Genomic DNA, 12,190 nt, shown 5'->3' with positions numbered 1-12,190 from the left:
GCTGCATGTTTGATTGTGGCAGAAACATCCTCAGTGTTCTCGAGTCCTACGATGCAGGGCAGATCTACCCGAGGGTCTTAAGTGTGATTACACAAAAGAAAAAAAAAAAAAAAAAAGAAAAACCAACAGTACGTCTGAAGATAAGCGTTCTGACATAGCTAGGGTTTTGTTCCTGTATTTCTGATTATTTTAATTTTTTTAAGCCACGTGGCTGGGGTTGGTTTGGTTTGTTTTTCCGAGGGGGTTTTGTTCGGCTTCAACAAAATTAAAATGCACTGAACCTTTTTGAGGGCTTTTTTTTTCTTTTTTTCTTTTTTTTTTTTTTTTTTTAACCTGTCGGTTCCAATCCATCTCAGGTGAGGTGCGGCGGTTTCTCAGCTTTTCTTCATGAGCCTTGGGAAGGGGAAAATCCCCGCTCGTGCCCAGTGATTAAAGGTTGATTTGTGCAGTTTTCATCATCCGGGTCATTTTATTCGTTCACGAGTTAAAACACATCGCAAAAAGGTAGTGCATTTTAAAATCGACCTTCGTATGCTTTTAAAAGCAACGTCTACTTGATAATGTACTTTTTACTTGATCTCAAGTTGTATAAACTAATAAATTTGTGTTTACTGTCACTGCAGTAGTAACCTGATGCACACAGTGATTCCATGTTATATGCAAAGTAGTTAGGCTAAAGCTGTTTTTCTTAGTTACCGAAGTTCAAGAGCTTTTACTTTTGTGCAGGCAAAAAAAAAGACAAAAAGACAAAAGTAGGCCACAGTCTGTGCCATGTCGATGTACAGTTTCTGAAATTGTTTTACAAAACTTTGATAATAAAACCCTTAAACTTCTACCCGTGTTCCTATCCAACTCTGCTGGTATTTATTTTTACACCGCTGAATGTACGAAACTTTACCTCATGCATTTAGAGCAGCCGTTCTCCTTCACTGGCCCGTTTTAAGAAGACCAGAACGGCTCCAGCTCTTCCAAACCCACGGGGCCAGCAGCAGAGCTGCTGTTCCAGCTCCGATTCAGTGCGTTACACAGCGGAAAAAATCTTTTATTTTGGGGGGGGACACTGAAGGGAATGGGAAGCTGGAGGTATTACGAGACAAGTACTTTTTAAAAGAAACATGTATTTGTAAAAATTCTTTTGTATTTTCATTGAAATAAGAACATGCACCTCTTGGGGCTGGGAGGAAGCAGGAAGGGGTGAGTGCTCGTGCGTGTGACATCAGCTACAGCCTCCCCGGGACCGGGGCCCTGAGCGGTGCCTGAACTTGAGTCGCCGGGCACAGCGGAACTCACCATTTAGTACGCAGTGTCATTTTTAGAAGTTGTAGAAATGTAAATTTTTACTGACTGTTTTGAGTATTTTGTCACTACAGAGGTCTATGTCGTACAACCCCCCTCCCCGGCTTTTCTTTCTAGTGGAGAGAGTTCTTGTATGAACCTGGACACAGACAAGGTGCATGAGGTCTTCATAGATGTGCCTTTTTTGTTGTCATCTATATGTGACATACAAGAACGTAAACTGATTTATAGTAATAAAGTCAACCTCCTTGATCCTTAGACCTTGGTGTTGTGGGTGTCTTTCGCGTGCTGTTACACAGGACCCCCTTGGGGTCAAAGTAAATCAGGGGCTGCTACTCCCAAGTCAGTTCTCTTTCTGGTTTATTTTGCTAATGAACCCAGGCCATGGAGTTGGTTTGCTAACGACTACAGCGCTCTCGAGATCCTGCACCACCTCTACATTGCTGCAGAGCTTTACTCCTCAAGTTTCACTGGACCCGTGCGTGCCAGAACCCGCCTATGGGTACAGGCTGGCCAAGCACAGTAATTGAGGAACTTGTTAATTATGAAGGGAAGATTGAGGGGAAGCAGCTCCTTGCTTTTTCTCCTGGTGTTGGCTCCAACCAAAGATGGGCAACTGGTTTTAGACCAAGCCTGAAGTTGTTGAAAAACTCCAGGTGAAAAACTTTCATGGGCTGCAGTTGTCAGAGCCCACACGGCCTTGCATGTTCTGCTACCAGAGTTCTTAAAATCCAAAACACTTCAATATCAAATACAATTTTTGCTTATTGAAAAAATAAACAACCAAAAAAACCCATCAGAACACGCCCAAAATCCCCCCAAAATGTGCAAAGCAAAATGAAACTTTGGAAGACGTGGGGTTTTGCTCTCCAAGTCATCCACAGCCCTTCTGCCCAACTGTCACAACTTGCTATTTAAATGAGTACAGTTCTAGATTTAGGAGATAAAAGTTCTGTAGTTACTGAACATAGTTCAGTGAAAAACTTAACTTTTTCCTTCCCTCCCTCCTCGGCAGCGGTATCTAAACCTCTGACTCCTCTTGGTAAATGCCGAGGCTCCCGTCCTCATCCTTCCACTGCGTACCAGCCCCTTAAATAATGTGGAGAACTACAGAACAGTCTGTAATGAAAAGGCAGGATTTTATTTAAAAAATGACCAAGAAAATGCCCTTGCAGAATGTAGCAGTGTGAGCTTGTCCCCCCTCAGATGGAATCCCTGCTCAGATGCGCCGTTACAGCGGGTACCGATCCCAGAAAGTCCTGCGTCAGGAGAGTTCAAACTTCGTTTTCACATGTGGAACAGTTTCAGAATCAGACAGCATAGTTTGGTCTTTATTCTAACAAATGATACAACTAAAATTTATGGTTAGTGAAGTTAAAAACATGGGCAGGACAACTAAGTAAAATGCAGAAAAGTGACACTGTTTCTACGATAATTACAAATTGTAAGGAAAATAAATGTGAAATTGCAGCATTACAGGAAATGTTGTTAATATGGATTAAATAACGCAGTTACCTTGCATGAATTACAAATCAAGGAACAAAGACATTTAAAAAACAGCTGCTTTAAATACCAACTTAACAAGGTGGGTTTCCAGCACAAATATATCCAGAGTTCTTTTTGTAACAAAATCGTTTCAATCCATAAGAATCGCAGTAAAGTGAGTACAGTGACTGGAACAGCAGCTCCTCGAGAGGAAAAAGAAAATGCAATTATTCCCTTTGCCGCAAATTAAAGCAGTGGTTTGGAAGACTGGTAAAAACAATTGTGGATAAGAAACAACCCTAGAAATTCTCTTGGAACGGTTTCTGATTTCCGTTGACCAAAGTTGATGGCTGCCTTTTAATACTTTTTCATAAAAAGGCCTCACAGCCATCAGAAAAGAAAAAAAAAAAGAAAAAAAGTGGTGAGATCAAAAGAAATGACGCCCGGGGCTGCCATGTCTCTGCCAGGGGAGCGGCTGATTCCTCCTCCCCGACCTCACCCGGCCGGTGCTCGCTCCCTTCACTGTCCTGCTTGGGTTCACCACGAACCAGCCCAACCCCTCTGCCAGGTTTTAGTCACCCGGGTGCAGCGCGATGCACGAGGCAAACAACAGAGCTGAAGCTGCCGCAAAGACACAACCCCCATGAAAGCATTACAGGGGACTGGCCCTTCCCTTAACACCCAACGTGGTCAAAAGGAAAACCAAAACCAAAGTTCTGCTAGATCAATCCTGCTAGGAAAAAAAAAATTTCCAAAACAAGACCTGAACAGGAGGTGACAAGTGGCGAACGATGGCGGTGCCACAGCTCAGCTGCGGAGCCGGGCTCCCCCTGTGCTGTCAGTGATGCTGCTCCACAGACACATCCCTCCCCAAACCCTCACACCGTGTGCTGGTACGAAAACCCTCGTGAGCAAAACAAACCACGGTGGACACAACACTGATGTTGGCGTGGGCAGAGCCATGGCTGAAGAACCGGACGGGCACATCGCACCTCACTACAGAGGGGAAACTGCGGCCCAAGGCTTCACACCTCATCACCGGGAACGCGTCAGAAAGAAAACACATCACGGGAAGTTGGAAGGAAATGTACTGAGAAAACGGTTCTTTGCGAGGCCGTCAGGGGAATCGGAAAACGCTCGCTGAGCTGGGAAGGACAACCCGTCTGGAGTTGGCTCAGTCAACTCCGCAGGAAGAAGCGACAAAGCTGCAGGGTATGGTCACCGCAACCACACCAAAGGGCTACGGCCAACCGAGTCTGCGTCCACTTGCTGACACCCCGACTTAGATCAAGCCTTAAGAGAGCAGCTCGCTGTATAAAAATGTTCCTGCCAATCTTAAAATGTATCAAAGTCAGCAGTAGGGTGATCGGGAAGGTTAAAAACCCCACAAAACCTGCAACCAGAGTCTGTGGAAATCCCAGAAGATGATGTTTCCATGCCCCCCAGTGGGCTCCGAGTCAGACACCTCGTTTGCCACCACAGGATGGCGTGGGCTGTCCCACAGACACAACCGCTGTGGGGCTACACAAAAACTTGTTGTTGTTTGTTTCCTCCCCCCTCCCCAAGTCTAGAATCCAGTCCGTCACAGTCGCTGGATTGCCCAAACCACCCAGCTCCGGCTACGCCCGCTCCTTCCCCCACCAGCAACTCTCTGGTGCCGATTTGGAACAACCGAAAAAGCAAAGCAACACGAAATGTGGTTCTGTCCCTTTAACACCAAGAAAAAGGATTTCTGACATTCACCTCAGGGAGAAACATTCTGTGTCTGCTAAAACTCCCGAGCGACTCGGTCCTCCCGCACTCACGAGCCCTGAGCCAGCAGCACGACATGGAACATCGCGTCCCACACGGGGCAGCTGTAACGGAGGGTGGTGGGAGAAATCCGCCTTTGGCCCCGCTGACACTGAGTCCCGACCTCCAGCACCAATGGGATAATTTTCCATCTCTACGTCCGTCCGAGCCTGGTCCCTCACGGCACGGAGCGCCGCCGGTTCCAAGGAGCACGAGGTGGGTGCCCGTTTGTAGCACAGATGTGAAACACTTCAGGAATTCATGATTACTTGGAAGAACAAGTTCGATCATTCCTGCCGGATTTTCAACATCTGCTCCCGATACAGTACTTCAACAGGAATTACAACTCTACATTTCCCTTTGCTTTTTTTTTTCCCCCCTCCGCGGTTTTATTTCCAGCTCGATTTTGCACTAGCAGCTCCAGTGTAGCGCTGGCAGCCTGCAGAGCAAACACTGCTCACCCAGCCCGCGGGTTTATCACGATGCTGGAAGAAGATCAGCCCCAAATTCCTATTTCCTGTGGGTCAGCACTTTGCTGACAGCGATTCCCCGCGACTGAGCGGAGACCGCGCTCTTCCCAAGCAGCCCCTTTGGGTTTTGATTACACACACGGGGGCCCCAAGCTGCAAAAGGGCGTTTGCTTCGGCCCTCGTGTTCCCACGTTCCGCCCAGGGAGTCAGGTCCTGCCACCTCCGTCCCTCGCCCGCGTGGTCGGTCAGGGCCGTTCCCTTCACTGAGCATCAACAGGCGCTCTTCATTTTATAAAGTTTGATACTTAACTCTATTGATTTCCAGGGAAAAAAAAAAAAGTTGTAACTACAGTGCACAAAGAATATAACTTTGAAAATATTTACACTTTTGTACAGTTACACCACAGCACTCGAAATCTAAATTTCTTAATACAAACGAATAGCACCATTAGCCTTTTCGCAAAAATTCTTTCTAACGAAACCGAAAAGCTGGATTATCGTCAAATTAGGAGACTGGAACCACGTGGAATGAGGATAAGATTAAGAAGCCAGAGTAACTGAAAGGCCTACCTACCCACAATGTGAGGAGGAAGGAAATGAACCCAGAAACAGTCTAACATCTTCCCAGGTGAGCCCTATTCAATGTGCACTACAATTAAACTAACTTCAAGAGAAACTTCTTCGGTGACGATTTCACGCTTGAGCTGATTTCTAGGAAGTCTTTACACGTGTCCTGCGTTCTCGGGCGGCTGCTGGACACAAACACGAGCCCACCTCGCTCAGCCAGGATGAAGCAAGTCTCCTAGAGCGAACGGGAAGGGAAAAAAAAAAAAAAAAAAAAAAAGAAACCACAAGCGACCGTTTCTAACCCAGGAACCTCCGAGCGCGCTAACGGAGACACGGCTCCGGCACGATGAGGAGGAGCGAAGCGCGGAGCCGAGGGAAGGAAGGTTTAACAAAGAGCTCGGCGAAGAAAGGAACGGTCCGGAGACACGGATAGCACCACGATGGGTCGCACTAAGGTGCTAGAGGAGGCACCTCGTTCCCTGCAGAGCCAGGCTGTTTCTGAAGTGTATTGCCGTACCAAAACGCGATGGTTTTACGCTTGTCATTTGGGTCGTTCACCTACAGGAAACGTGTTCCTTCTAATATAGGTTCAACCTAATTACTGAGCTATACACAATGATACATAGTTTACAATTCGTGAGAACAAAAGCTCGACTGAATCTAACACGGTCATCGAGTAGGGTGGGATGTGTGACGGGGCCGCTATCCAGCCGAGACATTTCACCTTTTACGCTAATGGTCCAAGAGTGCTTTTTTGTATCGCCAAGAAATGTAAAAAAATTTTAAAAGGAATGACAGTCCTCACAGCTGTTACGTATTCTCGGGGTCATCGAGGTGTGGGACCACCATGCTCGCAGCATGGGGTGTAGAAAAGTGTGAAGGATGCAGCGGGAGACTTGCTGTCAATCAGGAACTGGGTTAGGCGCCCGTTGGAGCGAGGGTCAGGACATCGGTCGGTCGATGCGCGTTCCCTTTTCTTCTGGATTATTAAGTTTATCCCTTCCTTTTCGACCCACTTCCCTACCTCTATGCGTGGGCTCTTTGCATCCATTCGCTTTCCCTGTGGTAACACTGGTTTTGTTATTCACCGTTCACCTCTCCAGTTCAGTTAGAGATCTGGGAAGCGGCTGGGATCCTCCTTGTAGTCGTCGGGAATGGTGAAGATGGAGTCGTCGAACTCACCGTAACGGAACTCCTGAAACGTCACAGTGGCCGTGATGGTGGGAAATACAGGAATATCTGGATGGGAGGAGTAAAGAAATACAGGCTCACCCACAGTTACCGACTGTTACCTAAAGACTTCTAACATCAGACGTCTAGCATTCTACACCACGGCCGCTCGGCACTTAAAAAAAGTTTAAATAATGTTATTTCAGGATATGCTCGGATGCCTGGAGTGCAGAAGGAACTCCAGACACCATTCAAAAGTGTGTTAAAGTTACAAATTCAAGGTGTTTCCTTTCTCGATGCAGACTGATGAGATGGAAACCCAGGTGCTGCGAATGTTAAAATATGGGATGTTGGCCTGCAGCTGACACAAGATAAAGCAACCTCCCACAGGCTTCGGCTGAGCATGCCTAGGTGAGAAAAACAACCCTTCTCAACATCTGCTTTCAAATGTAACCCTTTTCCCTCCGGAACAGAGGTCGAACACTTCAGTTAGGCTCAGTAAAACTGGCTTGCTAGCACACCTCCAACTCTGGAGAAGCAGAGTGGTGCAAATATGATCAGAGGCAGAACACGGCCTGTTCGGAGCTGTCTGAGCTTAACCAGCTTCCTGGTGTGTGAGACATCCTGTAACGCTCAGAAAAGGTGCTGCTACTTTGTGGCAGCGATAACCTAGACTATGAGCAAATTGCTTTCCACATTTCCATGTGTTAGAGGTGTGATGGTTTTCTGTTTACCTGTAAACAAAAAACACACCCCCCAGCAACCCTCGAGGCAAAAAGCAATGCAGAGATGCTGCAAAATACTTACCTCCTGAGTTAGCTCATCCTCTAACTCGAGAGTAACTCCACACATCTCTGTCCCTCTTTGAGCAAGACCCCAGCGTAAGGAAAATCTGAATGACAGAGCTCTCCTGAGCAGGACTAGATTCACCTTCCAGCTGCAGACTTCCCACCTGATGTCACTTCCACTAAAGTTAACCACACTGAAATCTACAGCAACGCACTGTGACGTAGAAGAGTCCTTTTCCAAAACTAACCAGAAGTTTTAAACCTCCTGCATGACTGAGCACGCGCGTTTTGGAACTAGAGAGCCACGAGAGTTGTTGCAGTCCTCTTACCTAGTTTTACAGGAAAGCCTGGTGGGAGCTTCATTTGAACAAATTCTCTAAGTTTGTTAAAGTGCTTGAAGGGTGCAATTACTTCTAAAACATTCAATAATCTGAAAAAGAAAAGGACATTGCATTACAAATTCTTGTTTCGCAAGCATTCCCTCTCTAAAAGATAAGAACGGCCTAAAGAGGAAGGTGATTAAAAAAAAAAAAGCTGAAAAATTACATCACGCTTCTATATCTGCTTCCTCAGAGCTTCAGCATCAGCACCCTCACACTCAGCTCTTAGCGATAACGTCTCGTATGACCATAGGCATACAAATAAACGTGGAAATACCAACTTCTTGTCCTCATTTTACACCAGAGACTGAAGTACATAACCCCACACTCTTTTTTTTGGGGACATAAAGAACCTGACACGGTTTTGTATTCACATAGAGGACACAACTCTGTGCCAAATCTTATCATGGGCAAAACAAAAATTTAGAATTCTGTGGCATCTGGCACATCAGTGTTGTGACAAGTTAATGATAAACCCGGTCAAAGCTCTGGTGTGACAAGCTCCAGGCCAAGGTCTCCAAATTTAATAGTTCCCATGCCCAACAGCACCACTCTCTTCATGAGTTTTTTAAAAAAAATAAAATCCCCATACCTGAAGATACGAAGAATTTTGTAGCTCATAAACACGTTCAAATATTTCCTATGTATAAATAATACTCGCGGGCGGTGATTCTGACTTACGATTCGATTCCTAAGGGGAATTCCTGGCTCATCGCTATCGTGGCTTTAAAGGTTTTCTTGCTCTCCTTGCAGACCAGCTCTCGGCCCAGGTGAGGAGCTCTGCAAGGGCGAGGAGGGGAGAAAAGCAAAATCAGGTCTTCTCTCAGCAAAACCTTGGTTTTGAAGGCAAACAGACAGGCTCAGATTTAAAAACATCTGTAAAGAATCCCTACACTAAAGCAAATTATTTTAAAAGGTGTGCAGAGTAAAGATGAGCACCGTTGACTGTCTTCACTCAGATTGCTGTGAGTTCTAAACCAGGAGAGGAGGCAAAAACAGAGAAACAGGAAAGTTTGTCAAATGATCCCTCGTAAACATTGTGTTAATAAACAGTGTAGGATGGCAGCTACTCAGAAATAGATAGGGCTGACTTCCCAATGTTCACTAAAATAATCTACAAAGTGCCAAGCTGAGCTGGAAAAAGGGGAACTCGCTTTCAGCCTAAAATAGGAAACAGCCTCTGAGACAGTGGAGAAGTTCCTCGACTATCGCTAGGAGGCAATGCTGGAAAACTCCATTATAGGAGAGGAAGAGCCAGGTAACGATTAACGTAACAAACCTTTCCCTCTTTGGCTTTGTATTAGCTAGAAACTTCCATTGCCCCTTAAACCTCTCTCAGTGAATGAGGTTATTAAACACATGTATTTCTGTCCCGACAGGAACAGCTGCTCAAGCATTCCCTGACTGTTCTGCTTGAGCATTCATTCTCTCTCAAACACATTAAATTAGACAAAAAACAAACCCAAACCAGACCCATGTGCCTTTTCCATAGGCCCATCATGTTCCCTGGCAACTCTTGCCTCCAGCAGCTTGAGTATCTCTGGAGGAAGGATTCTCGCCACTGTTACTCATGGGTTACACCCAGTGTGGCTTTGGGGCCTTTCCTTTGCAACAGTGAGGCAAGCTGCAGTCCTAGGAAATAAACTCAACCGCTTACATCTTCTATAAACTAAGCTACTGTAAATTAATTTAAATTCCAGCTCTTTGCTACCTAGTTACACACCAAGAGGGGCAGTATTGTGCGAGTACATGGGGATCTGTAACGTCCTCATGCTCCAGACATGCAGGCTTTTGTACTCTGCCACTACAGTCTCATTAAATCATAAAATTTTATTTTAAATGCCATGAATTGGAATATTTATCACTATCATAAAGATAAATTAATCGCAGCAATGAATTTGTTATAAAAATCTTCCTAAAAAGAAACCCCCAAAAGCCATCGTAGATGTGCTTATTTTCAAAATGTTTAAATTTCAAGCCAGGGACATGTCAATCCATTATTTTAATCAGTAACTAACGCAGTTAACGGCAAAACATCCGAGACATCAAACCCAACGTTCCTCTGTCCTCAGAAAACTTCTGGGGAAAAAAAAACAACATAAAAGCACCCACAAGCTAGAGAACGCAGGGAAAAACCTGACCCAACCCTCAACCACAAAAACAAACCCCAAGCGAATAACCCAAAGGTGTCTCTAGAAGATGATGCCAAGAAACCCCCAGGACTTACTTCCCATTCTCGGCAGATATGTACTCCTCCCACGTGATGGTGTTGGGCGACGGAGGGGTCAGGGACTGCCGTCGGACAGGCTGCAGGGGAAAAAACCCCACTTTTTAGCTCTTTTTCCTTATATTCTCTTAGGATTTTGCCCTTCAATAGACCCAAATGTGCTTCGATCCTACGAAAGAGAGCGATAAAGTTCCCGCAGCCGACACTCAGCCGGGCTTTTCCCTCTCCTGCTCTTGCTCCACGTCTCTCCATTTCAGTATTTTGGCCTCAAACTGTGTTTTTACATCGAAGCTGGAGGCTTTAATCCGTCAGTTAATCAGTTAATTCAAGCGCTTGAATGCCACATAACGAAGCACGGGCTAATAACAGAAATAAATTAATCATTTTTAAAAGGCTGTAGGCGTGTTCCCAGATGATGTCTGGCTCGCTCTGAATAGCTCTTGATTTTGTGGCGATAATAACGGGCTTAGGCTGTTTTAATGAAGCTAAAGGAAAACACGACTGAAAAGGAAACGGGAACGGCATTCTCATCAGTCAGTACTCGGTGTGAAAGAAGTTAAAAGTGACTTGCCACAGCCAAACCCAGCATCTTTTTTTTTTATGAGAGAAATTAAGACTGAAATACCCAATAATAATCACAGAAATTCCTCAATGCGCTCGCTAATCAGGATAATTCGTTAAACCCACCACCAGGAGGATACTTGTAGGTCACCCTTATTAAATTACAGCAATCAAAACAACCCACAGAATCCAAAAATTATCTGTAGGTTCTGCTAAAACGATCGTTCTCCTATGCAAAAATGCCTGTGCTGGGAAGAATGATGTAAGCACACCTCAAAATTTTGTTCCATCAAGTTGCCACCTTTACTCAGGCTCTCCATGATCGCTTTATTTCGAAGAATATCCTCCTCGCTGAGATGTTCCCTTCGTTTCCTTGATTCCAAGACGAGCCCATTAACCAGGTAGAAATCTGCCAGAAAGTTTCCTACTCTTTCCTGGGCAAAAAGAATCAGACATGATATAACCATATGGTCAAACCAGAGACAACTGCTGGGAGTTACGTCTTCCCTCTATCCCGAACGCCTGATTCTTTTACTCTTTATTTCTTCCCAAGCCCATCATCGCAAGGCTGAACCGTTCTGCCTCCAGTAACACAAGCCCACGCATTTTTCTTTCAGCTTACCGTTTTGTCTTCTCGAAAAAGCCATCCCGTCTGGGCACGCGTGAACGTGATGGATTTGGTTGATAACGTTGCTGAGTAAATATCGCTGCTCATCAGAATGTCAACCTCCTCTTCGGTTTCCATCTCGGATTCCTTAAAAAAAAATAAAATCATAAATACTGAGCAAAATTTATTGATTCCTTCTTCGACAAATAAATATATAATAATTAAATACTAATAGTAATCCTCAATAAACTTTTTCTTCTGGACGTTTTTTCCCCCAGAACTAGCATTTCCTGAATTTTCAAACTGTTTTAAAGAAGAGCTGGTCAAACAGTTACCAAATAAGTTAGCCTTAGATGTTAATGCAAAGAAAGTATCTGAGTGTAATCCACCCAGAAGCGCAGCAGCCACGTGCTTTCTGCCAGCAAAGATCCATATGCTTAAGCGATCGGTGGATAAAGCTCTAATTAAAAACTTGATTAAATACAAGAGCTGTGGTGAGTCACACCCTCGCATCCTTAACAACAAAATTGGCCACAGCGTGACTAAACAGATGCAAAGCAGCAGCAAGCCAGCTTGAAAACCCACCTGAGGGCACCTAAATTAAATACTCTGGAAAGATTAGAAGTCGCACGTGTAGTAACTTAAACTGTATTTCCCTATTCAGAACAAGAGATGGGTTTTTTTTCCCCCAGAAGATTCGCATTCTAGCTTTTTCCTCATTTAGTAATTCATATTGGAAAGTACTGGATTTAGATCACCTACACAGCTTACGTTACCACAACCGAACACAAAACTCTCTAATTTGCATTTCATAGACTCACAGAATGCCTTAGGTTGGAAGGGACCTC

General features: G+C 44.9%; 1 protein-coding gene across 1 annotated transcript; it reads right to left on the bottom strand.

Moving 5' to 3' along the window:
• Positions 1 to 6,473: 6,473 nt before the first annotated feature.
• On the bottom strand, positions 6,474 to 11,489 carry LOC104276258 (ankyrin repeat domain-containing protein 13C-A; the record flags this gene model as incomplete). Its single annotated transcript, XM_009872504.1, has 6 exons — positions 6,474 to 6,848; positions 7,897 to 7,997; positions 8,629 to 8,727; positions 10,175 to 10,254; positions 11,008 to 11,169; positions 11,358 to 11,489. Coding segments are annotated over 6 exons (705 nt in total), but the record flags the coding sequence as incomplete, so codon positions are not given.
• Positions 11,490 to 12,190: the final 701 nt, after the last annotated feature.

The sequence above is a fragment of the Apaloderma vittatum genome, unplaced genomic scaffold (assembly GCF_000703405.1).
Source record: "Apaloderma vittatum isolate BGI_N311 unplaced genomic scaffold, ASM70340v1 scaffold41850, whole genome shotgun sequence".
Taxonomy (NCBI): domain Eukaryota; kingdom Metazoa; phylum Chordata; class Aves; order Trogoniformes; family Trogonidae; genus Apaloderma; species Apaloderma vittatum.
The sequence above is the reverse complement of the archived record's forward strand: the minus strand, read 5'-3'. Positions and strand labels throughout refer to the sequence as shown.